The sequence below is a fragment of the Canis lupus genome, chromosome 27, assembly GCF_003254725.2.
Source record: "Canis lupus dingo isolate Sandy chromosome 27, ASM325472v2, whole genome shotgun sequence".
Taxonomy (NCBI): Eukaryota; Metazoa; Chordata; class Mammalia; order Carnivora; family Canidae; genus Canis; species Canis lupus.
In genome coordinates this window covers 5765427-5790643 of record NC_064269.1, presented here as the reverse complement: position 1 = coordinate 5790643, position 25217 = coordinate 5765427, and the positions used below count along the sequence as shown (strand labels likewise).

Genomic DNA, 25217 nt, shown 5'->3' with positions numbered 1-25217 from the left:
AGACACTGAGAATATGGCAAAACTAATATTTGAGCCCAGTTCAGTGCTCTTTCTAATCCCTGCCTTCAAGAAACTTACGGTATAAATAAGACTGGGGCAAGGAAAAGGGTAACTGGCATTTTTCTGAAGTTATTTAGCCCACTCTCACTCTAGCTCTACTGTGAAACCATAAATCCTGTGTCTCCTTAGACAAAGGGAGCGTCAGTCATAGTAATTCTTCAGGGCATTGCCATGGTTACCAAACACAGAGTCCAGTGCTCCAGCCTGAACATTCCAGAAGAAGACAGGGAGGAGCTGAGATGGCCTTCTTCAACTTGTATCTGTTGGGATATCAAAATTCCTTTCGGAACAAGAAAAGGGACACAACTGAAGAAGCAAGTAAGAGGAATATAGGGTAGAGGGTTAGAAGAGCTGCTTCTTGCCATTTCTTTTTCTACCTTGAGTTCGAGCTTTGTCACCCACAATTAACAATTACACCAGTTAAAATTATAAAGTAGGGAGATTATCCATTGAGTTTCCCTCTTCTGTCCTTTAATATCCTTATTAAGACTTTCAATCCAGGGGCACGTGGGTGGGTCAGGTGGTTAGGCATCTGCCTTTAGCTCAGATCATGATCCTAGGGTCCTTGCTCACCAGGGAGTCTGCTTCTCCCTCTCCCTCTGCCACTCCCCCTGCTTGTGTGTGTGCGCTCTCAAGCTTTCTCTCAAATAAATAGATTAAAAAGTCTTTTAAAAGAAAAGATGTTCAATCTGTTCAACTGAATAAATGTGCATTATTATTAATTTGCTCATTTAGTTAACATTTATCAAGTACGATTTTGTGCCAGGCTTTATGTTGGTGACTGGGGTTACAAAGATGGATAGGATAGTCTCTGCTGTAAAGTGGCTATTGAATAAAGATAAATATGCAAACAAAAATTTGCAATATAGTGTATGAATAAATTATGGAATACTGTGGAACCACAAAAGAAGTACTTGATACTATTGGATTTTAATGAGCACAGGAGAATCCTTTAGAGAAGACTTCATATAGGAAATGCTGCCAGAATTGAGAGTAAAAGGATGGTGGGAGTTCACCAAGTAGACAGAAAGGGAATATTGCACAGACAAAGGAACAAAGAGTTGAGAGAAAGAGCCATAGTCACTGAACTCCAGATAAAGTATAAAGAAGACAGGAAGTAAGCCTTGAAAGCTTGGCAGGAGCCAGAAAATCTAGGATAGTTAGCCATGCTAAGCATTGTAATTTTATAGGGAACCATTGAAGGATTTTTAATAGGCAGTGAGTAAATATCTGATTATATTATACCCAGAGTGCCTAGCAATGCTAATACATAATAGAGGCTTAATAAATATTTGTAGGTAAATAAATTAAGTGATACTTGAATGACTAAAACAGGAAGTTAACAGGAGGCTTTGGAGGGGATGTGACAATTGGTTAAGATCTTAAAAGATAAATTTAAAGCATAGAAATGCAGGAGAAAGGGTATTTCAGGAAGAATGGAGAACATGTGAAGGAAATTAAGTGTAGACAGATACTAAAAGTTTTATTGGGGTGAAGGGAAGAGTAACTGGTAAGTATAAAGCACAAAGTTAAGATTGAAAGACACTATTGTATAGGGCTCTATTAGACACTCTGTCCTTTTTCTAATGACAACAAAGAAGCTCTGTTTTATATATCCAGCTTTCAGGTAAGGTTTGTACAAAGGGGCCCACTGGTGAACCCTAGAAATCCCTTAATAGCCCTACACCAGTCCTCCCCTGCTGGCCCCCACCTGGGTCCCAGCATTATGCCATGGGGCTGCTATTGTCTCCAAATAAGGAGCTCTTCACCCTCTCTCAAAGAAACACACTTTGCCTAACCCATAAATTTTCCTTGTTCCAAGAATAGGCTTTTCCTGGCTGCTCCAACCCTGCCTACCCCTACTAGATGGGACGCCTCATCATGAGAGAACTAAGCACTAAGCCTGGGGTTTCCCTATCCAGTTAGCTACCTAAATTCCAGTAAATAAGAGTACCAATCCAAAGAGGCCTGAGTCTTGTTTCTAATTAGTTTCGTTTTAGGCGAGGCAGAGAGAAAGACTTCACTTTATAAAACCATGGGGTAGAGGCACCTGGGTGGTTCAGTAGGTTAGGTAGTTACCTTTGGTTCAGGTTGTAATCTCAGGGTCCTTGGATTGAGCCCTGCAGCAGGCTCTGCACTCAGCAAGTCTGTTTCTCCCTCTGCCCCTCCCTCCATTTGTGCACGCTCTCTCTCAAATAAAAAAGAAAATCATAAGAGAAAATACATTTATAATACTGTAATTTTCTTTTGTTGTGTATTCAAAAAAATCCACATATAAACGAACCAGTGTTCAAGAGTCAGTTGTACAGTAGACTCTTAGACAAATCGTTGGTCAGTTAAAGATTACATTGTAAATTGGGAAATCAAGAAAATGTACACCTTATATATTTTAGTTTCACTTAATACATGTAATTGTAGATTCACCAATTTTTTTGATATGGTGCCAGTTCCATTTCTTTGAAAATGTGTCTGTTGATGAGTGCCATGCCCTTTTTTTGCACAAATTCATCTGTAATTTCCATTTGGGTCTATTTAAAGTGGAGTCAGACATATGCAAAGCAAACTTATTTTCTTATGATTTTTATTATATTCAAACCTTTTAGGTATCTTCCTCGTGTCTAATCAGAAATACTTAAAAGTTATCTATGTAATTCTTGGGTCGCCTGGGTAACTAATTGGTTATACATCCAACTCTTGATTTTGGCTCAGGTGGTTATCTTGGTGTCATGGGATCAAGCCCCTCATTGGGCTCTGCACTCAGCACAGTTTTCTTGTCTCTTTCACTCCCCTTCTGCCCCTCCCCATGACGTATGCACATGCTCTTCCTCTATTTTTCTAAAATAGAATCTTTTTTAAGAGTTATCTAATTCTTTTTCAAAGTAATATTAAACATAATAGTGCTAAAAAGCTTATAATGAAAAATGGGTTCCGTACCCCAGTCCCCTCACCTCCACTCTCCAGAGACAAATTTTCAGTTCTTCTAGTTTCTTTTGGTATTTAACCTTCCTACTTCTAAAGGAAATCCTCATATCGGGACACCTGGGTGGCTCAGTTGGTTAAGTGGCAGCCTTCAATTTAGGTCATGATCCTGAAGTCTCAGGATCAAGCCTTGCTTCTTCAGGCTCCCTGCTCAGCAGGGACTCTGCTTCTCCCCCTGCCCCTCATCCCACTTGTGCACATGCACACTCTCTCTCTCAAATAAAATCTTTTTATAAAAAAGAAAATGCTCATATGTGTATTGATTAATCCATTTTGGCTGTTATATATTGCCTTCCTGTTATGACGGTTGACAATTTAGCTTTCTTTTACCATACTGTTTTTCTCCTCTCCCACCCTGGTTTTTCCAGTATAGTTATATTACCAGGTTTATGTTTGTGGAAGGCAAAATTCTAAGAATGACCCTCAATGAACTTTGCCTTCATATAATCCCCTCCCTTTTGAGTGTGGGTGGAATCTCTGAATAGTATGGATAACACTCCTTGATTGTTACTTTATATGGAGAAAGGGAGATTATCTGAGTGCACCTAATCTAATCACACACGCCCTTTAAAAGCAGAGTGTTTTCTCCAGCCAGCAGCAAAAGAGGAATTCAGAGATTGGAAGCATGAGCGGAATTTGACACATCATTGTTGGCTTTGAAGATGGAGGGGGCCACATGCCAAAGAATGTGAGTGGCATTTAGGAGCTGAGAGTGGCCTGGCTGGCCGCCAGCAAGGGCTCACCCATCTAACCAAGAAACTGAATTCTGCCAACAACCTGAATAAGACTGAAGGTGGATTCTTCTTTAGAGCCTCACAAAAGACCCCAACCCAGTCAATACCTTAATTTCAGCCTTATGAGACTAAGCAAAAGATCCAGTCAAGCCTGCCCAGACTTCTGACTTACAGAACTGTGAGGTAATAAAAGAATGATGTTTTAAGCCACCAAGTTTGTGATGCAACAATAAAACATGAATAAAAGTTTCAGTCAAGGGCAGCCCCAGTGGCTCAGCGTAAATTTAGCGCCACCTTCAGCCCAGGGCATGATCCTGGAGACCCGGGATCAAGTCCCAGGTCAGGCTCCTTGCATGGAGCCTGTTTCTCCCTCTGCCTGTCTCTGCCGCTCTCTCTCTCTCTGTGTCTCTTATTAATAAATAAAATATTTAAGAAAAAAAAAGTTTCAGTCAAGTCTTGTGATCTTAAAAATGTGTAAAAATTGTTCACTGATGGGGTACCTGGATGGCTCAGTTGGTTAAGGGTCTGATTCTTGGTTTCAGCTCAGGTCATGATCTCAGGGTCATGAGATCAAGCTCTGCATCAGGCTCCATGCTCAGTATGGAGTCTGCTTGAGATTGTCTCCTCCCTCTCCTTCTCCCTCTAAAATAAAATCTTTAATAACAATTGTTCACTGCTAGGCCAAATAATGTCACTATGATAACTTTCTTTTGTTCAACCTTTTCCTTACCCCTAGAGTTAAGAATTGCCACCATTTTTCATTGGCTTGGTTCTCCATATAACTATTATTTTTCCCCTAATATTTCAGCATCTCTGTCAAATGTCCAATATATATTTTTTCAATCACTCAAAACAATAAATCCGTTCTGATTTTTTTCCTAACTGCCTCTCTCCTATTCCATCTGGACTGTTCACTCTCTAAACCTGGTGCATAGCTCTTGTCCATAGAATTTGCTTTTGCCTCTCTCCCAGGTTTTTTATTTTTTTAAGAATTTATTTATTCATGAGAGACAAAGAGGCAGAGACACAGAGGGAGAAGTAGGCTCCTCGCAGGGAGCCTATTGCAAGACCCATCCCCAGACCCGGGATCATGCGCTGAGCCAAAGGCAGATGCTCAATCACTGAGCCACCCAGGCATCCCTCTCCCAGGTTTTATTCCCTATTTCCTGGATCCCATGTTTTCTTTCTTGATTTATTCCCTCCCTTTCCTGGAATATATGCCTGAATAGCTTTCTAAGAATGTGTAGGAGGTATATTTTTGAAGCCAAAATGATTTTTATTTTACCCTCATACTTGTCAGTTTTTCCAGCTGTGAAATTCTAGGTTGAAATTTTTCATTTTCTGAAAATTTGGAAGTATGCCTTTATTATCTTCCACTTCCAGTTGGATTCTTCTATATGTGACTTATTTCTCTCTGAAGCTTCTAATTTTTTGTTGTTCCTTGGTGTTCTGAAACATTGTAATGATGGAATTTGCTGTAGGGATTTTTTCATTCATTGCACTAGATACTACACAAACTTTTTGTTTTTTTTTTTTGTTTTTTTTTTGTTTTAATTTTTATTTATTTATGATAGTCACACAGAGAGAGAGAGAGGCAGAGACACAGGCAGAGGGAGAGGCAGGCTCCATGCACCGGGAGCCCGACGTGGGATTTGATCCCGGGTCTCCAGGATCGCGCCCTGGGCCAAAGGCAGGCGCCAAACCGCTGCGCCACCCAGGGATCCCACTACACAAACTTTTTGAATCTGGAAATTGTGCCCTTCATTTCTGAGAAATTTCCTTTTATTTATTCTCTATTTTCTCTCTCCTTTTTGGAACTTCTGTCTTGTCAGCTATAAAACCTGCTGAGATGATCCTCTAACTTACTAATCTTTCTCTTTATTTTCTTTGGGTTTTTAAAAATACATTCTTCAGGAGATTGCCCAACTTTATCTTCCATTTTCTGTTAATTGTCTATGTGTAACAAAGTATCCTAAAACAGAGGCTTAACGAACATTTATCACCTCACAGTTTCTGTGAATCAGGAGCCCAAGGAACAGCTTAGCTAGGTAGTTCTGGCTCAGGGCTTCTTATGTGGTTGAAAACAGGATGTCAGCAGGAGCATCAGTCATCTGATGGTTGGAGGCCTCAGTTCCTCCCTGGCTGCTGACAAGACACCTCAGTTTCGTGCCACATGGACCTCTCCATAAGCTGCTTCAGTGTTCTCACATGTTAGCTAACTTCAGAGCAGATGATGCAGAAAAGAAGGAAGCCACAATGCCTTTTTATGACCTAGTCTTAGAAGTGACTCTTACTTCCACCTTATTCTGTTAAAAGAGGGTCACTAAATGCAGCCCACACTCAAGGTGAGTTGAAACAAGTTCTACTTCTTCAAGAAGTATGGAAGAAGGGAATCCCTGGGTGGCTCAGTGGTTTAGCACCTGCCTTCGGCCCAGGGTGTGATCCTGGAGCCCCAGGATCAAGTCCCACATCAGGCTCCCTGCATGGAGCCTGCTTCTCCCTCTGCCTGTGTCTCTGTCTCTCTCTCTCCTCTGTGTCTTTCATGAATAAATAAAATCTTAAAAAAAAAAATATGGAAGAAGTTGCAGACATACATGAACACACCTTTGTATCAGAACTTTTGTTTGTTTGTTACTATGTTTAAGTTCCAAGGGCCATTTTTGGTCCTCTGACTTTCCTTGTCCATATTGTCTCTCTTTTCTTCACAGATATTCTGCTTTATTTGAAGTTCTGGTCCTGCATTAGCTCTGTCTCCTCTGTGCTCTTTTTCCAATGAGTTTATTTTGTCTCTGTCTTTCTCTGATGACTGTTGTCAAACAACTGGTGATCCGTGGCTTTCCATTATAATTGAGGAGTGAAAAACTAAGGGGATCCCTGGGTGGCTCAGTGGTTTAGTGCCGCCTTCGGCCCAGGGCATGATCCTGGAGTCCCAGGATCAAGTCCGACATCGGGCTCCCTGCATGGAGCCTGCTTCTCCCTCTGCGTCTCTCTCATGAATAAATAAAATCTTTAAAAAAAAAAAAAAAAGGAGTGATGAACTAAAAGCCTATGTGTGGGGGAGTCCATTGTGGGCTTCACTGGGAGCTTTCCTTTGTATATCTACAATTTTTCCAGGGAAGGATCTGATAATTGTTTCTCTGGGGATTGGTTATGTGCTTGTCTGCCAGCCTACTAGGACCAGGACAGGAGAAGGGGGTATTAAGAGTCACACATTTGAGGATCTTGATTTTCACATTTTTTAGTCCTGCACCATATGCCACCCCTCATGGTGAATCTTGGCTAGGAGTGCAATGCCTGTTAGATTCAGTTCCTCCAAAGAAACTATTTTCAGTTTTATTGAGATGTAATTCACATAAAACATGTAAATTTAACATATTGATTTGATACGCTTATATATTGCAAAATGATTACCACCATAGTACTAGCTAACACTTCCATCTCATCACATAATTATCTTTTCTTTTTTGTGGTAAGAACATTTAAGATCTACTCTCTTAGCACCTTTCAAATATATAAAAACAATATTATTAACTATAATCACTATGCTGTACTTTAGGTCCCCAGAACTTATTCATCTTAAAACTGGAAATGTGTAACTTTTGACCAACATTTCCCCCACCCAATGGCCCTTAGTAACCACCATTCTACTCTCTGTTCCTGAGTTCAGCTTTTTTAGATTCCACATATGAGATCATACAGTATTTGCCTTTCTCTGTCCAACTTACCTGACTTAGCATAATGCCCTCAGGATCTGTTCATGTTATTGCAAATGGCAGGATTTCCTTCTTAATGGCTAAATAATATTTCACTGTGTATATATACCACATCTTTTTTAGTCATTAATCCATTCACAGACACTTAGATTTCTACATCTTGGCTATTTGTGAATAATGCTGGAATGAAAATGAGAATGAAGGGATCCCTGGGTGGCTCAGCAGTTGGGAGTCTGCCTTCCGCCCAGGGCGTGATCATATAGTCACATGATCGGGTCCCACATTGGGCCCCCTGCGTGGAGCCTGCTTCTCCCTCCGCCTGTGTCTCTGTGTTTCTCATGAACAAATAAATAAAATCTTTTTTAAAAAAGAAAGAAAGAAAGAAAATGAGAATGAAGATAATTCTTTGAGCTCTTGTTTTCATTTCCTTTGGATATATACCCAGAAGTGGAATTGCTGGACAGAGAAATCTTTCATATCCTTGTTGGGGCTGTTGGGGAAGGTGGTTTGTGTGCTCATGCTGCATGTTCTGTAGACAGTCTCTGTATCCACCTTCCTGTGCTCAGACCTATTTCTTAACTCCTGCCTTCTATGATACCTGTTATAAGATTTGAACCTCTCAGATGGATTAGCCCAATTCTAGTTCTGTCCTCCACTGCAGAAAATTAAGTTAGAACTTTTTCCATTCTGAAAGGTTAGTTACCACCCTTCTGTCCACTTTCTATTTTCTGCAAAAGATACTTCTCCTGAAATGTTTCATCTGCCCTTATATCCTTGCTGTCTCTCTCTTTGCCTTGCAGGTTAATGCCCTTGTTATTTTTATGTCATTTTAACAAATTTGAGAGAGAAAGGAAACTTATATGGTCAATTATTTTTAAAAACTTTCCTTGGTGATATAATTCAAAATTATAGAAAAGTTGTAAGATTAGTACAAAGAAATTCCCTACACTGTTTACCCAAATTAGCCAATTATATTTGGCCACATTTGCTTTACTTCTCCCTCTCATACTCTTTCTTTCCAAATATATGACTTCTAGTTATCAGCTGATATATATTTCTCATCTAGTTGAGAATAAAGTGCTTATATTATATTCCTTTACCACCAAATATTTCAGTTTGTATTTCTTAAGAATAAGAACATTTTCTTAGATAACAACCCACAATACAGGTATTAAACTCATCAACATTTTTAAAAGATTTTATTTATTCATGAGAGACACAGAGAGAGAGAGGCAGAGACACAGACAGCGGGAGAAGCAGGTCCCATGCAGGAAGCCCAATGCGGAACTTGATCCTGGGACTCCGGGATCACTCCCTGAGCCAAAGGCAGACGTTCAGTCACTGAGCCACCCAGGCATCTCCTAAACTCATCAAATTTTAACATTGATACAAAACTATTATCTAATTATCTGTAGTCTATATTACAGTTTTGCCAGTTGTCCCATTAATGTCCTTTAGAGCAAAACTTTTCCTTCCAGGATCTGATTAAGGATCAGCATTGCATTTAGTTGGCATGGCTCTTTAGTCTCCTTTAATCTGGAACAATTCCCATGTTCTTTTGTGTTTCATGATATTGACACTTTTTTAATAGTGCATACATTTTATAAAATTTTCTTTAATATGGGTTTGTCTGATGTTTCTCATAGTTACATTGGGTATAAATATTTTCTACAGGGCAGCCCTGGTGGCTCAGCGGTTTAGCGCCGCCTTCAGCCCAGGGTGGGATCCTGGAGACCTGGGATCAAGTCCCATGTCGGGCTCCCTGCATGGAGCCTGCTTCTCCCTCTGCCTGTGTCTCTGCCTCTCTCTCTCTCTCATGAATGAATAAATAAAATCTAATAAATAAATAAATAAATAAGTAAATAAATAAATAAATAAATATTTTCTACAGGAATAGGCGGCAGCATGTCTTCAGTAGGTCACATCGTGAGGCTCAGTGTCCTTTTGTTTCACTGATAATGTTAAATTTGGCCTTGTCATTAAGATGGTGTTTGCCAGTTTTCTCCACTGTCAAATTATTTTTGTATTGTAATTTACCAAGTTATTATTTTTGTCTTGTAATTTGTAATAATTTCCAGGAAGATATTTGAAAAACATGTAAATATTCTTCATCAAATTTTTACCCACTAGTTTTTGTTTTTGTATCTGTTGATGGTTCTGAGTGATATTATTTCTATGAGAGCTGCAAAATGGTAATTTTCTAACTCAAATCTATTTTAATTCAATGTTTACGGTAATTTGTTAAGTTTTAATTTTTTCTAATACATTCAACTTAGTTTATACAAATCACTGCTCTTTTTTAACACTGCAAAATTATAATTACAAAGTAACCCAGCATAAATTGGGAAACAAAAAAAATCAAACACAACACTACTGACTCTTGGTAACCATACAGTTTAATTTGTGAGAGCAGAAGTATACAGATACACTGAAGAGTAGCTCTCAGCTGCAACTGAAATGTTGCAGGCATCTTTTAATGTTTTTCAGAGGAAATGAAGAACGTTAATTAACCTAGCAAACCTATTCAGTGGAGCTTCTACTAGTTATAATATTGAGCTATTCACATTTAATGTCCTAAAATACATCAAGAAATTAAAGCATCTTAAAGAATTAATTATTAATAGAAACTTAAACTTATCCAAGTTGGAGATTCCTGAATGTTTGCCAAATTCAAGATGTGAGTTAGGATGTAGGAGAGGGATAGATTTAAGAGCCCTTTCTAGATGCAATTTAGATTCTTAGAATTCTTTGTGCTGACATATCATCCAAAGATAATGGTTCCTGGCAAAAATTGACAAGATATCCTGAAATTGATATGAAAACGCACCAGACCCAGAATAATCAAAGCAATCTTGAAGAACAACAGTGTTGGAGAGCACATTTCCCAATTTCAAATCTTCTACAAAGCTACAGTAATCAAGACAGTGTGGTACTGGCCACAAGGATTGATGTGTATAGATAGATCAATGGAATAGAATTGAGAGTCTAGAAATATACCCTTACACTTATGGTCGATAGACTTTCAACAAGAATGCAAGACCAAAAAAAAAAAAAAAAAAAGCAAGACCATTTAATTGAAAAGAATCATTTTTCAACAAACAGTGCTACAAAAACTGGAAATTCACATGCAAAGAATATGAAATTGGACCCCACATCACACCATATACAAAAGTTAAGATGAATCATAGACACAAGTGTAAGAGCTAAAACTTTAAAACTGTTAGAAGAAAAATCTTCATGACCTTAGATTAGGCAGTGGTTTCTAAGAAATGACACCGAAAGCATAAGTGACAGAAAGGCAAATAAATTGGATTTCATCAAAATTACAAACTTTGTGCTTCAAAGGACACCATCAAGAAAGTGAAAGGTTTGTGGAAGTTTTTTTTTTTTTCTGGCAAACGTTTAGATTATAAGACATTTAAAATAAACAAGTATAGGGGCACCTAGGTGACTCATTCAGTTCAGCGCCTCTTGATTTTGACTCCAGTCATGATATCAGGGTTATGAGATCAAGCCCTGCCTCAAGCCCCACATTGGGCTCTGCACTCAGCAAGGAATCTGCTTGAGATCTGAGATGCTCTCTCTCTTTCTTTCCCTGCCCTCTCCTCTAAAATAAATAAATCTTTTTAAAAAATAAATAAGTATAAACCCAAATTAAATCAATGATCACCAGAGGAAAACTTGCCAAACAGTTGCTTTGAAAAAAGGCTGTGCGTACGATTTTCATAGGGAATTTTTTCAAAATTTTGAGACATAATGTTAAGACATAATTTCATTTTCAAAAGCACAAAAAGCAATGAAAATAATTCTATAATACACAAAACTAATGCCATAAAACATACTATAGAATATAGTACAAAAGAGGAACCCATAGATCAATGTAAGTATAAATGGACAAATGGACAAATCCCACTATCAGATCAAATTCAAGAATATATTAAAGATAATCATCTACTGTCAAGTAGGAATTATTCCAGGAATACCATGATGACTTAATATTAGAAGAGATTAATATGATACATAACACCTATGTCAAATTAAAAAGATGTGTACAACTATCACTAAAAACTAGAAAGGCATTTGGGTTTGGGGGGGGTTTGTTGTGTTTTTTTTTATGATTTTATTTATTCATGAGAGACACAGAAAGAGAGGCAGAGACATAGGCAGAGGGAGAAGCAAGCTCCCTGCAGGGAGCCCAATGCAAGACTCGATCCCAGGACCCCAGGATCATGACTTGAGGACCTGAGCCAAAGGCAAACACTCAACCACTGAGCCACCCAGGCACTCCATGGGGTTCTTTTTAAAGAGAGCACACAAGCCAGGGGGACAGTGGTGGCAGGGACTTGAGCCAAAATCAAGAGACAACCAACTGAGTCACCCGGCACCCCTACACTTGCTATTTTTTAAAAACACTTTGAGCATCTGCCTTCAGCTCAGGGCGTGATCTCGGAATTCCGGGATCAAGTCCCACATTGGGCTCTCTGCATGGAGCCTGCTTTTCCCTCTGCCTATGTCTCTGCCTCTCTCTGTATCTCTCATGAATAAATAAAATCTTTAAAGAAAAAGAAAACAAACTTTGTAAATTAAGAATAAAATTGTAAGGACCTCCCACTTCACATCATACACAAAAATAAATTGCAGATGGATTAAAAAGCTAAATATATAAAACAAAGCTATAGAAATAGAGGAAAACAATATTTTTAATCTTAGAGTGGTTTTGGAAAACCTTTTTTATTGGACATACAACCAGGAAGCCTCAAAAGATGGCAACTTGTACTAAATAAAAATTATAAATTGTGTAGCAAAAGACATTATAAAGTTGAAAGACAAGAAAGAGACTGATAGAAAATATTAGCCATATATAGATGTGTGTATATTAATACATATATATATAATTATTATATATAATAATATTCAGGATAAAAAGCTCTCCAGTAAGGCAGCAGTCCAGACTCCCCTTCTCATCCAACATCAGATATTTATTTATTAGGAACTGATTATGCCAAGTATGTGTTAAGCACTGGAAATAGAGCTGAAGGCAGATGCTTAACCAACTGAGTCACCCAGATGCCCCAACTCACCTTTTACTTCATAGTTTTCAATTGTGAAAACAGAAGCAGTTAGAAGATTATTTCTATAACCTCCCGCAAACCACATTTACCCATCTATCTGCATCTTTGCCCACGTGTCTTATTAAATGAACAGTCCAAACAGCTATTAAAACCAACCCCTCCAACTGTGCATCAGGTCCCATCTTTTTGTTTATTCAAGGACACTACAATGGGTTTTTTTGTTTTTTTGTTTTTTTAAAGATTTTACTTATTTATTCATGAGAGGCAGAGGCAGAGAAATAGGCAGATGGGAGAAGCAGGCTCCTCGAAGGGAGCCCAATGTGGGACTCAATCCTGGACCCTGGGATCACACCTTGAGCCAAAAGTAGATGCTCAACCGCTGAGCCACCCAGGCATCCCCACGCTACTCCAATGTTATTTGCACTCCATTGCATCAAGTTTTCCATCTCTGACCATTCCTATCTGGACACATACATGCTACAATTTCTTCCATCTTAAAGCCCTCTATTTCCTATTTCTTTGCCCCCACATACAGAAAAATTCCTCAAAAGACAAAGTTGTTGTCTCCATTTCTTCTCCTTCAGTCTCATGAACTTATTCCTGTCAGGCTCTTGCCTCAGTCACTCCTCTGAAACTACTTATATCTAGGCGCCAGTGCTCATATCCACTTACCATGTTGCTAAACTCTTAGCTCTCCTCTTGTTCAGCAGATCAACAGAGCTCAGATTGTTCTCACTCCTGGTACTGCTGAGGTTGCTTGCAATATATGGTCAGCTAGGAGAGTCTTGGGCCTGTGGACCACCATAATGGGGAACTTGCCTCAGACATGTCTATTATTTCAGAACTGGTTTGGGAAATTAACAGAGGGGGGTGGAAGAAGTATGGGTAAAATACAGCATTCTGTATGGCTCCTAGCAAGCCCATATCTGCCTTGCTTGGCTGAGTCTTCCTAATCCCAACTGCTGCATCCATTAATTCAAGGAACCTACAGTTCTGACTCAACTCACATTAGTCCCACAATCCAAATCTTGCAGGACTCTGATTTGTAATCCACACTTGTCTTGAGAATGATTCTCTGGCTGATTTCACCTCATCAACACATTCCCTCAAGTGGCTTGATCCTTTTCTGTCCATCTGCACTAGCACTTCGGCCTGTTCTCCATGCTCAAATTAGCCACTCTTAACCTCACCCTTCAGCTAGGGCTTTAACAGCAACTATAAAAATGAACCTATTAATATTAACACGTCTTCATCCTTAACATTCTTACTATAATGATATTTTTAAGTCATTCCGAATTTTCCTTTGAAGAAAGATAGGGCTTTTTTTTTTTTCTCCTAGTAGGTGTGAGTGTATTAACATTCTACTCAAAAGGGCCCACTCAAGCTTTCCTTATTATCATCATAATGAAAACTCATAGAGGTGAGTCAACACACATAACCAAATATTCTGCAAGTCTCTGCCTCCTTCCTTTCTTTTCCTCCTGATAAAGAACCCAAATAGAAAAACCAAAGAGGAAAACAGGTGTGGAGAGCATACTTTGGTCTATTCTTGACTTCGTAAATTCAGTTTTATCAAGTACCCAAAGTTGTTCAGATTCAGGGGGCTAACTCACACTAAGCAAATTCAGAGTACCTCAGTCTCCTTGCCTGTAAATGGAGATAATAATGCCTTATAGGTTTGTTGTGGAGATTAAGTGAAATTATGTACGTAATATACCTAAGACCTAGCACATAAAACTGCACAATAAGATAATTGCAGGAAATTTATAAACCATAACATATAAGTTACTACATACCTTTACTATGACTGAAATATCATTGACATGTTTCAAAGACATACTTGCCAGGATAGGATACCTGGAAAGCAATATTTTTAACTATTAAGTTTCCCTGGGAAGCAAAACAAACAAACAAACAAACAAACAAAAAACCTGCCTAACTTCAAAGGACTTTTCATCGTTACAGCTATCCACAAAAAAGCACCTTTGACCAGTGACCAGAACTCACATGTCCACCAATCATAGATTCCTGCCCTCCCAGACTCACCCTTCCTGATCTTAATACTGATGGCCCCTGCAGGTTCAACCCAGCTTCCAGAGTCTGTTCACCTTTTGCCCTGGTCTCTTGAATGCCTAAGCTTTCCCTTCCCTGTCCTCCCCTGGGGAACTTGGCCCTATATCTGTCCTTTCCTTTGCAGACTCTGTCTTACCACCTGTTCTGAACTCTGCTCTCCTGTTTAAGCTTCATACCTAGGCAGTCGTCTTAGTCCAGAGTGTCATGGTCTTGATTTCAGACAAATTAACTCTTATTTGGCCCTCTGCTGAGACAACACCATTGCCCTGTTATATGAAAACCATAGGTCAGACTAAACCTCATCATAACACAAATAAACACACAGGACATTTCCCACTGATAGGAATCTCAGAGGCAAGTTGATGGGGGTGGTGGTGAGAAGAGATTATGCTTGTTTTTGTCTCGAGACAAATGACGTTTCCCTGCCAGACTCTTTAGCAACTGCCCTCTAGTCACAGACACAATGACGTCCAAGCTCCACACATCTTCTTCCACTGCTACTTTTATCGTTCCTCTTCCCAGAGGAATTCACTGAGTCCTCAGAGTTGCTCTTCCAGTTCTAAATGAAGCTCCTCAAGAAAGACTAAATCTCGAGTATATGGTATTGTGGTAAAAGCTGAGCATGTCTCACTTGGTCCTCATTTTCTGGATCCTGTCAGACGATGTAATAGATGGCTTTTCCCACCCTGACTGGAATGTTCTTTGCTCAATCTTCTAGGTCTTCTGATCTCTCCAAACTGCCTGTTTGGTGACCCACCTGTTAGGAGACAGCTGGGGAGGCCCTTCTTAGGCTCCAGCAGAGGGCACTGTAGTTCTGGCTTTTCAAACAGGAGAACGAATGGCACAATTCAGCCAAGAATGAACTGGCCAAAGCCTCTAAACCCCTCTGCCTTTCCAAATAAATACTGAAATTGTAAAAATGTATCTTGGAAACAACCCATATATGTCTTGTAGTTGCTACAGACCATCATCCCCTGTCCCCTGAAACTAGAGGAGAGAAGATACTCAAGCTACTCATAGCTTCAATCAGCTAAAGTCTAAGGAGTGGGCACCTCCAAGGTGGGTGACTATGTATAGCAGCAGAGAGGCCACTTTTTTTGTTGTTGTTGTTTTTTAATTTTTTTTAATTTTCTTATTTATTTATTTATTTATGATAGTCACACAGAGAGAGAGAGAGGCAGAGACACAGGCAGAGGGAGAAGCAGGCTCCATGCACCAGGAGCCCGACGTGGGATTCGATCCCAGGTCTCCAGGATCGTGCCCTGGGCCAAAGGCAGGCGCCAAACCACTGCGCCACCCAGGGATCCCTAGGCCACTTTTTCTAAGGAGGCTCAGCCTTTCCCCACTAGTTTTCCCCACTGGGACTAGCCCAGTCTACTGCAGAGCGGCCCACTGCAGTTCAGTCTTCTCTGTTCCCCCAATGCTGGATATAGGAATGATACTCCACATTTCAGTGGGGTATCAGGGATCTGCCTCTGGAACAAGGTATAGATATCATGTGCCCCACCCAACTCAGGGCTGCTTCCAGGATGAGCAGACACCTTTGACAGGACCCCCCCCCCCCCCCCATTGAGCTGTACTCAAAGGATTTCAGCAAGAGGCTAGTTGTATCAGTTTTTGTTTTCCCACAGTCCTTTGTCCTGCCTGGAAGCCCTATGAGATGACTTTAAGAACAGGTTAGTGTGGTAGTTAAGAGCATGAGCTCTGGAGCCAAATGACTTGAGTTAAATTCATGCCTCTGCCATGTGCTAGTTTAGTGAACTTGGGCAAATTACTAAACTTCTCTGGGACTCTGTTTCCTTATTTGTAAAATAAGATAATAATAGTACCTAACTTTTATAGTTGAGTGCATTCACTAAATATTAGCTTGGTTTATCATTATCATCTCTAGAAGATCCATGTAGTCTGTTTTACATCAGCAGTCTGCAGCCAGCACTAAGCCTCTGTTATCCCATGTCCCATCTACTTCCCCTGTGTTCAGAATCCTGAACAAGGGGATCCCTAGGTGGCGCAGCGGTTTGGTGCCTGCCTTTGGCCCAGGGCACGATCCTGGAGACCTGGGATCAAATCCCACATCGGGCTCCCGGTGCATGGAGCCTGCTTCGTCTTCTGCCTGTGTCTCTGCCTCTCTCTCTCTCTCTCTCTCTGTGTGTGTGTAACTATCATAAATAAATAAAAATTTAAAAAAAAAAAAAGAATCCTGAACAAGTATTCCGCTTGGAGAAAGATATTTTTGGACATGGAGATCAAGAAACTGTCCCCATAGGTAAAATGTGCCCTAGTTCCCTGGGCTCATGTTTCTGTCCACTTCCTCCCAATGCACTGACAAGTCCCTTGTATCAGGGAAGACAATATGTGCAAGATAACCTTCCAAACACATTTCAGTCAATTTCACTCTATGTTATCCCTCCAGCCAACGTCAAGGGATTAATGCCCGGCATCTGATAGGAAATCCTAGATAGGAATCATTTTTTATGTACAATACACCACATTTTCTCTCAAACTGATCTCGTGTGAATCTTTAGTCAGGGTAGTATTACTCTGCTTGCAGCAACACCAGCTCGCAAGTAATGTGTGTTAGATATTATCACCACTACGTACTAAGCATTTGAAACAAGCAAGTGTCCTAACCTAGAAGTCAGAATTCTGGGACCCAATCTAAAAATTCTTCGACCTGAAAACATTGTGGCCAATCGGTCCCACTTGGAACTAATCAGAGGCAGTAGGCAAGTAGTGGGTAAGTAAGATTTTGTGACCACTCAGAGGCCTAGGAAGCCTGTAGTATTGAAAAAATCAGCAACATTAATTTGAATAAAAGGAAGATTTACCCAAGTACTTTTGCACCACCCCCAAAGTCCTTCATAGTATATTCAAAGTATTAGATATAGTGTTATAGCAACTCTCAATTTATGGCCCAATTCTAAAAGAAACCTGTCAGGGCCCTTCGTATCTACTTACCACCAAAAACTATATGGAGCATAGTACTAACTGGGCAGATGAAGAACCTCTGTTACACTATCTACCAATAAAATGATGAGTTCAGGAATGCTGGGTGGCTCAGTGGTTGAGCGGCTGCCTTTGGCCCAGGGTATGATCCCGGAGGCCTGGGATCGAGTCCCACATCGGGCTCCCTGCAGGGAGCCTGCTTCTCCCTCTGCCTATGTCTCTGCCTCTCTCTGTGTGTCTCTCAAATAAATAAAAATAAAATCTTTGAAAAGAAATGATGAGTTCATCTATCTTGCCACATTGTAGTTTGCTTATAAAGAGCTCATTGGCTCTCCCTACCCATAATCTGCCCATTCACAGTAGCTATAGCATGATTTTTACCTACAGCTCACCGCCCTTCACCCTAGGTGGCTTCAAAAACTTGGCAGCTGTGGGAAACTATGGGTTACCAAAAATATCTTCCAGCTTGCCAGAAATCAAAGAGTATGCCAACTGGTGCTTGATTCAGGAGGAAGGCATCCAAATGGGTGATACTGTCCAGCACACCTCCAAGTACACAGTAGCCTTTTATATGGGAATCTGGGAACCTACTACTTAGAAACTGAGATAATAGAGAACATCACCTGGCTATACCCTTACGGACAATCTGTCTGAGGTCTCAGGACCAGACAAAGAGCTCATACAATTACCTGCACCCAAACCAGTAATTACTCGCAGTCAAGGTCCCATTGTCCACTAGGAGTATACTCTTACTCTTTCTCCTCAGAACATATCTACTTGGCCACAGACATTCTGGCACCCCCACCTTGCCCAAACTCAAATGACACTGCTTCGAGGAACTGGCTTCTCATTACCGTAACCTGTGATGAAGTCCAAATCAGCCCCCTTGTTCAGTTCAGGCTTCCAGAATTCTATATTGTCACCTATCCAAATCCTCTACTGTCAAAGGAGGGGTTTCAAACAGTGCTCCACTTTGGCGGGATCATTCTCAAAAGAGTGTGAAAGGAGATTTCCACTAGAGTGCAAAAGTGGGGAAGGAGGGACAGAAATGAATGAGTGGGGTCAAACCACAATGACGGGGAAAAGCAGGAGCTAAGGGAAAACCGCAGAGAAGTGGCATCCCCATTCTCCACCAGAGGTGAGTCAGAGATTGCAACAATTTCCAGAGAGATTGGCAAACTTTGATCCAGTTTCTGACAAGCTCAGGTTTCTGAGATGCAAGCCAAACCTAGCCTATTTAAGCAGAACATGAGTTTATTAAAAGAATATTGGTGAGATAACATCAAACTAAACAACTTCACGGCAAAGGAAACCATCAACAAAATGAAAAGAGCCTACAGAATGGGAGAAAATTGTTGCAGACCATATATTTGATAAAGGGCCAACAGCCAAAATACATGAGAAACTCCTATAACTTGATAGAAAAGTTGGCATAAGATGAGGAGACATTTGTCCAAAGACGACACACATATATATGGCCAACAGGTGTATTGAAAGATGCTCAATATCACCAATCTTCTGGGAAATTAAAACCACAATGAGATATCACCCCACACCTGTAAAAGTGGCTATTATATATTTAAAAAGATAACATGTTGGTGAGGATGGGGAGAAAAGGGAAAACCTTTGTATACTACTAATGGAAAAGAAAATTGGTGCAGCCATGATGGAAAACAGTATGGAAGTTCCTCAAAAAAGTAAAATTAAATCCTATTTCTGGGTATGTACCCAAAGGAATTGAAATTAGGATCTCGGGACACCTGGGTGGCTCAGCAGTTGAGTGTCTGCCTTCAGCTCAGGGCGTGATCCCAGGATCCAGGATCGAGTCCCACATCGGGCTCTCTGCAGGGAGCCTGCTTCTCCCTCTGCCTATGTCTGTGTGTGCGTGTGTGTGTGTGTGTCTCATGAATAAATAATCTTTTAAAGAAAAAGAAATTAGGATCTCAAAGACATATCTATGCTTCTCTGTTCATTGTGGCATTATTCACAATAGCCACGACATGAAAGCAACATAAATGTCCATCAATGCACAAATGGATAAAGAAAATATAGTACACACACACACACACACACACAATAGAATATTGTTCATCCTCAAAATTAAGAAGTCTTACCATTTGCTACAACATGGTGAACCTGGAAGACCTGCTAGGTGAAATAAGCCAGACAAAGACAAATACTATATGAAGAATCTAAAATAAACTTGAAGAAACAGAGAATAGAATGTTAGTTGCCAGAGGCTAGAGGGAAGGAGAAATGGAGAGACAGTAGTCAAAGGGTACAAAGTCTCAACTATATTAGATTAATAAATCCTAGAGATCTGTACATCATAGAACCTGTAGTTAATACCATATTATATACTTAAAAATTTCCTACAAGCATAGCTCTTTTATTTGTTCTTATCACAAAATAACAATAAATAGGGTAAATAGGGTAGGAGGAAATTTTTGGAGGGGACGGATATGTTTATGGCATACATTGTGGTGATGGTTTCACAGTTGTATACTTACCTCCAAACTCATTAAGCTGTACATATTAAATACATCCAACTACTTGTATGTCAATTTTACATACAATTTTTTAAAAATAATATTGGGAAGTACATAAAAGCTGTAAAAGGAATAGAAAACCAAGTTTGGTGGATAACAACCAGAATCATGCTGGGCACAGACACTGCTGTGTTCAGTACTGTTGCAGGCACTGTTGGTACCAAGGACCCTGGGCTCTGGACATGCTACTAGAAGATGTAGCTGCACTACTTAACTATCCTAAGTAGTTAGGATCTGCTAACTTCCCATTAGTAGAAAAAGGACTACATAGCATAGACTCTACCCCCTGCTTCTTTGCAACATTCCTCTATGATTCAGAATCTGAAGCAGATGTGTTTGGCCTAGCCAAAACTCTTTGCCCGTGCCCTAGCTGCAAGAGAGTCTGGCATCTTAGTCCACTTGGGCTGCTGTCAAAGAATGCCATCGACTGGGTAGCTTATAAGCAACAGAAATTTACTTCTCAGAGTCCTGGAGGCTGGAAGTGTGACATGAGCGTGCCAGCATGGTCAGATAAGGGCCCTCTTTTAGTTTGCAGACTTTTCATTATGTCCTCATGTGGTGGAAAGGGTGAGGGAGCTCTCTGAAGCCTCTTTTATAAGGGCACTAATTCTATTCATAAGAGCCCTACCCTTATGACCCAATCACCCCCTAAAGGCCCCACCTCCAAATACTACCATGTTAGAATTGAATTTTCAACATATGAATTCAGACATTCAGACCTGGGCAAAGATGCTCTGGTCTTTTCAGGCCCCGTGGTGAGATTCCAGTTTTGCTTCAGAGGGGATTCCCAAACCCCCATAAGAATGCTAGGTCTACACTGCTCTACTCTACCCTACCTTACCTTACCCTACTCTACATTACTTTTCCAGCGCTTTCCCTCCCCTTTCCACTTTACCTAGCACTAATCAGGCTCCAAATCAATAACAAGCTGAAACCTCTCTAATGCTTCCATCTTCTACGCACTTGCTATCCTGTTGCCTGAAAGGCTCTTCCTGATACCACTATGTCCCATGGACTCCTTCTTATCCTCCAAGACTTAGCTCAAACATAATTTCCTCTATTAGACCAATTAAAGTTCTGCAAATATGCCAATCCCAGGTAATAAGTGTCCCTTCAGATAAAGAGCCTTTTTCACCGGCACTAAGTATCTGTCAATATCCTGATTCTAGCAGGAGGCTACTCAAAACCCAGGAGTCAGAGAGGAGCAAGAGAATGGTGAGGGATCACTGGGGTTCTCCCTCCTTCCCTTCTGACACAGGCATTATAATTTGACATCTGAGACCCTGAGATCAGATTTGAGTGGTTAGGAGAGATCCCTGCCATGTGCCTGGTTGGCATGGAGACCAGAGACTCAGAAAATCAAATAGCCCCATTTCCTAAATACTCATAACAAGTCTGCTCATTTCAGACCAGAAGGAACCAGTGTCCACTAGGCTTCCACCTATTATCTCAGAAGATGGGAATTATTCCGTGCACCAGAATAGCCATACAAAGTACCATGAAGCTGTAAAGAAGGTGCTGTTAAAGACGTGTAAGTATTGGGGCACCTGGGTGGCTCAGTTGGTTAAGCTTCTGCCTTTGGCCCAGGGTTGGGCTACTTTCTCAGAGGCAAGTGGGGGGGGGGGGAGTGCTCTCTTGCTCTTTCTCAAATAAATGAAATCTTGAAAAAAAACCCCACAAAGACATGAAATTATCTTAGAGTGGGCCCCATGCTAGAGGCTGAATAGATATGCCTGAGTTTGTAAAGAATGGCTGGGCTGTGGTGGGGCATGGTTATAGAACAGGGAGGAAAAAAAAAAAACAGCGAAGGGAAACTGAGAAAAGCGGGCAGAAATTAGACTTGAATGGTGGAATGAGCAAGATAAAACAAAAATTGAATCAGACTTGGAAGCAGAAGCTCCATATTGGCATCTCCTAGTTCTGCTTCTTTTAAGTGTCTGTCTTTGGATACCCACTTATCTTCTATTAATGTGCTTTCTCACTAAGAAAAAGAAAAGAAAATGCCTGCTCTATCAATCTTACAGAATTGTGAAGATCACAACAAAATGAGACAGTTTAGGAGAGTACTTTGTATATTATGTGCTATGCCTGTGAGGAGTGGTAGACCAAACTTTGGCTTTGGAATTTGAACGGAGTTTAAACTCCAAACAAGTTGTATGACCTTGGGCAAGTTCCTTTAACCACTTAACCTCTCTGACCCATCTGAAGATGGGAATCATATTCTAGCATTGTTGTGAAAGTTAGAGAAAATGTACATTTAAAGAAGTTTCTAGGGGCACCTGGGTCGATCAGTGGTTGAGAATCTGCCTTGGGTTCAGGTAGGCTCAGGTCGTGATCCCAGGATCCTGGGATCGAGCCCCGCATCAGGCTCCCCCATAGGGAGCCTGCTTCTCCCTCTGCCTATGTCCCTGCCTCTGTCTCTCTCGCTCTCTCATGAATAAATAAAATCTTTTTAAAAAATAAATAAACATTCTTCAAAAGCTTCTAGGGTGTGCCTGGGTGGCTCAGCCAGTTAAGTGCCCGCCTTCAGCTCAGGTCATGATCCCAGGGTCCTGGGATGGAGCCCTGCATCTGGCTCCCTGCTCAGTGGGGAGTCTGCTTCTCCCTCCCAGCTCTTGCTCTCTTGCTATCTCTGTCTCTCTCTCTCTCAAATAAAATCTCAAAAAAAAAAAAAAAAGAATTTAAAAATAAAAAAGCATCTAGGACAAACTAGTGATACATGCGAGAACTTCTAGGATTCTTCAGGGAGTTATGCTATATAAAGGAAGCCAGCCCCCAAAAGATCACATATTGTCAGTGATGCCAAACATTGCCAAGAATGTTTATATAACATTCTTAAAATGACAAAATTACAGAAATGAAGAACACCAAGGGGACTAGGAGGACATGGCTATAAAAGGGTAACTCCCTTTCCCTATTGGGGGAAATCGGGTAATAAAGGGTACACAGGATCCGTGTGTATTATTTCTTACAACTATATGTGAATCCATAATTATCTCAAAATTAAAGTTTAATTTAAAAAACTAAGATACTTTCAGAAATTTAAAAAGACATATAGATGCAGTATTTAAGAGTTATTCCTAGTAGCAAATTCTTTTTTTAAGATTTTATTTATTTATTCATGAGACACAAAGAGAGACAGTGGCAGAGACACAGGCAGAGGGAGAAGCAGGCTCCATGCAGGGAGCCTGACATGGGACTTGATCCCGGGTCTCCAGGACCACACCCTGGGCCGAAGGCGGCCGCTAAGCCACTGAGCCACCCGGGCTGCCTGCAAATTCTTTTAAGAGTTTATAATCAGGGACGCCTGAGTGGCTTAGCAGTTAAGCGTCTGCCTTTGGCTCAGGGCGTGATCCCGGATTGCTGGGATCAAGTCCCACATCAGGCTCCCTGCATGGAGCCTGCTTCTCCCTCTGCCTATGTCTCTGCCTCTCTTTCTGTGGCTCTCATGAATAAATAAAATCTTAAATAAAAAATAAAAATAAAGAATGTACAAATTTTATACAGTGGTAGAATTAGATTTATCCACATAAAGGATAAAATTATTAAAAAGAACTAGGTAAGTCTGATACTATTTCAAAATCTTAAGAACATCTAATACACCTAGAACATGATAGGTACTTGATAAAAGAATCTACTAGCAGTATCTAAACATGAGATGGTATCATTATTTAGTTTCGGAGAATTACCTGGAATGAGCAAAGGAAGGAATTTTTTCAGAGAGGAGGGAAGGGAAAGAGGATGATTAAGCCAGGGGGGCAGAAGTGGAGTGAGGGGAGCCAGGAGACCCATCTTGCATATTTCCCAAGTGAGCTGCCCACATGTTTTTCCACCGTCTTAGCATTTGGGGAAAGCTCTCTTGGAGATGGGCTTAGGGGCAGCAGGAGAAACCAAGACTGATTCAACTGACCACGAAGGGTGTGAGATGCTGGAATCCGGAAATGAAGCTGGGTGTGGTGGCCAGATTCCCAGGACTTTTCAGCACCTGGTCAGGCCCATTTGCTAGGCTGGGCTTGTGCTGCCATGAGGCACAACAGGAAGAGAGAACTTGAAGACACTGGATAACCTGCCCTTCCCCAACTATTCAGTTCCCAATCAGGTCTTCAGAGTCCCCTTAACGGATGCTCAGAACTTCAGCTTCTGGCGGTCCCATGGTCCAGGAGTGCGTCCAGAGGAAACCATGCCATGGATCCGAAGCCCCCGCCACTGTCTCATTAAAAGCCCAATGACCAGGTTAGTCTGGGATGGAGGAGGTGGGAAGAATAAGGGAAGTACTCCCTCCCTTCACTTAATTCCTTAGAGGCTATTTCATCTCTTCTCAGGGAATAGAAGACAAAGTTGTCTTACCAGGGAGAGCTGGCCCTAGAATCTGGCATTTAAAAGAGTTAAAGATGTGTTTGAATCTTTGTGTTTTGTCTTGTGGATAGGACTCCTGGACAAGCACAAGACAAGTGTCTGTAGCTTTCCTAGGGGAGTCCAGGGACGTTTTTGCTTCCTTCATTGCTGCTTCCCATCCTCCAACCACCATTCACTGTCCGATGCCATATTTCCTCATTACTGCCCCTGCCCTTTCTACCCTGAGGCAGTCAGGGGAGACATTTAAAGACACTGCCACACACACACCAGGCCGGTCTGGCTGAATCTGAGACCTTCTCTCTCTTTTCCAGGTTTATGGATCACTCTGTTCTTAGTGACAGGCACTTCAGTCTGTACTGAGCAGGATGTGTTTGCAGAAGGGCCAAGATGGACTGTGGAAGCAGGGCAAAGAAGGAGAAAGTGGGAGAAGGTGTCCTGGTTCCACTGAAGGACTAATGGGAGGAGGGGATCCCAAAAGCAGAGTAAACAGATTGGACTAGAAGTCACTTGTATGTACCGGAAGGAGGGGGGATTATTCCAATGCCCAAATTCCTGTGAGATCAGATGTGTGTGGGCCAGAATTTGGTGTTTGGTGTGGGAAGGGCTTGGCCTCACGAATGGCAGGTGTCAGAGTAACAAGTCTGGGAAGACACACACTGGTCCTCATGATGCTGAAGGGCCTAGAGTAGTCATGATCTCTGAAGACACTGCAGCTTCACCTTGGCAGCAAGACAG

At 41.0% G+C, this 25217-nt stretch overlaps 1 protein-coding gene across 1 annotated transcript; it reads left to right on the top strand.

Moving 5' to 3' along the window:
- Nucleotides 1–222: 222 nt before the first annotated feature.
- Nucleotides 223–24984, top strand: TEX49 (testis expressed 49). Its single transcript, XM_025477468.3, has 4 exons — nucleotides 223–378; nucleotides 21535–21657; nucleotides 24215–24359; nucleotides 24794–24984. Exons 1-4 carry the CDS (start codon nucleotides 300–302, stop codon nucleotides 24840–24842), a joined length of 396 nt encoding a protein of 131 aa, XP_025333253.1. The 5' UTR covers nucleotides 223–299; the 3' UTR covers nucleotides 24843–24984.
- Nucleotides 24985–25217: the final 233 nt, after the last annotated feature.

Bases quoted from the DNA above. Each gene is read 5' to 3' on its own strand.
- TEX49 (XM_025477468.3), top strand. From the start codon at position 300: ATGGCCTTCTTCAACTTGTATCTGTTGGGATATCAAAATTCCTTTCGG. The intron at 21,658-24,214 runs GTAAGTATTGGG...CCAACTATTCAG, and splicing joins GAAGGTGCTGTTAAAGACGT to TTCCCAATCAGGTCTTCAGA. The intron at 24,360-24,793 runs GTTAGTCTGGGA...TCTCTTTTCCAG, and splicing joins ATTAAAAGCCCAATGACCAG to GTTTATGGATCACTCTGTTC.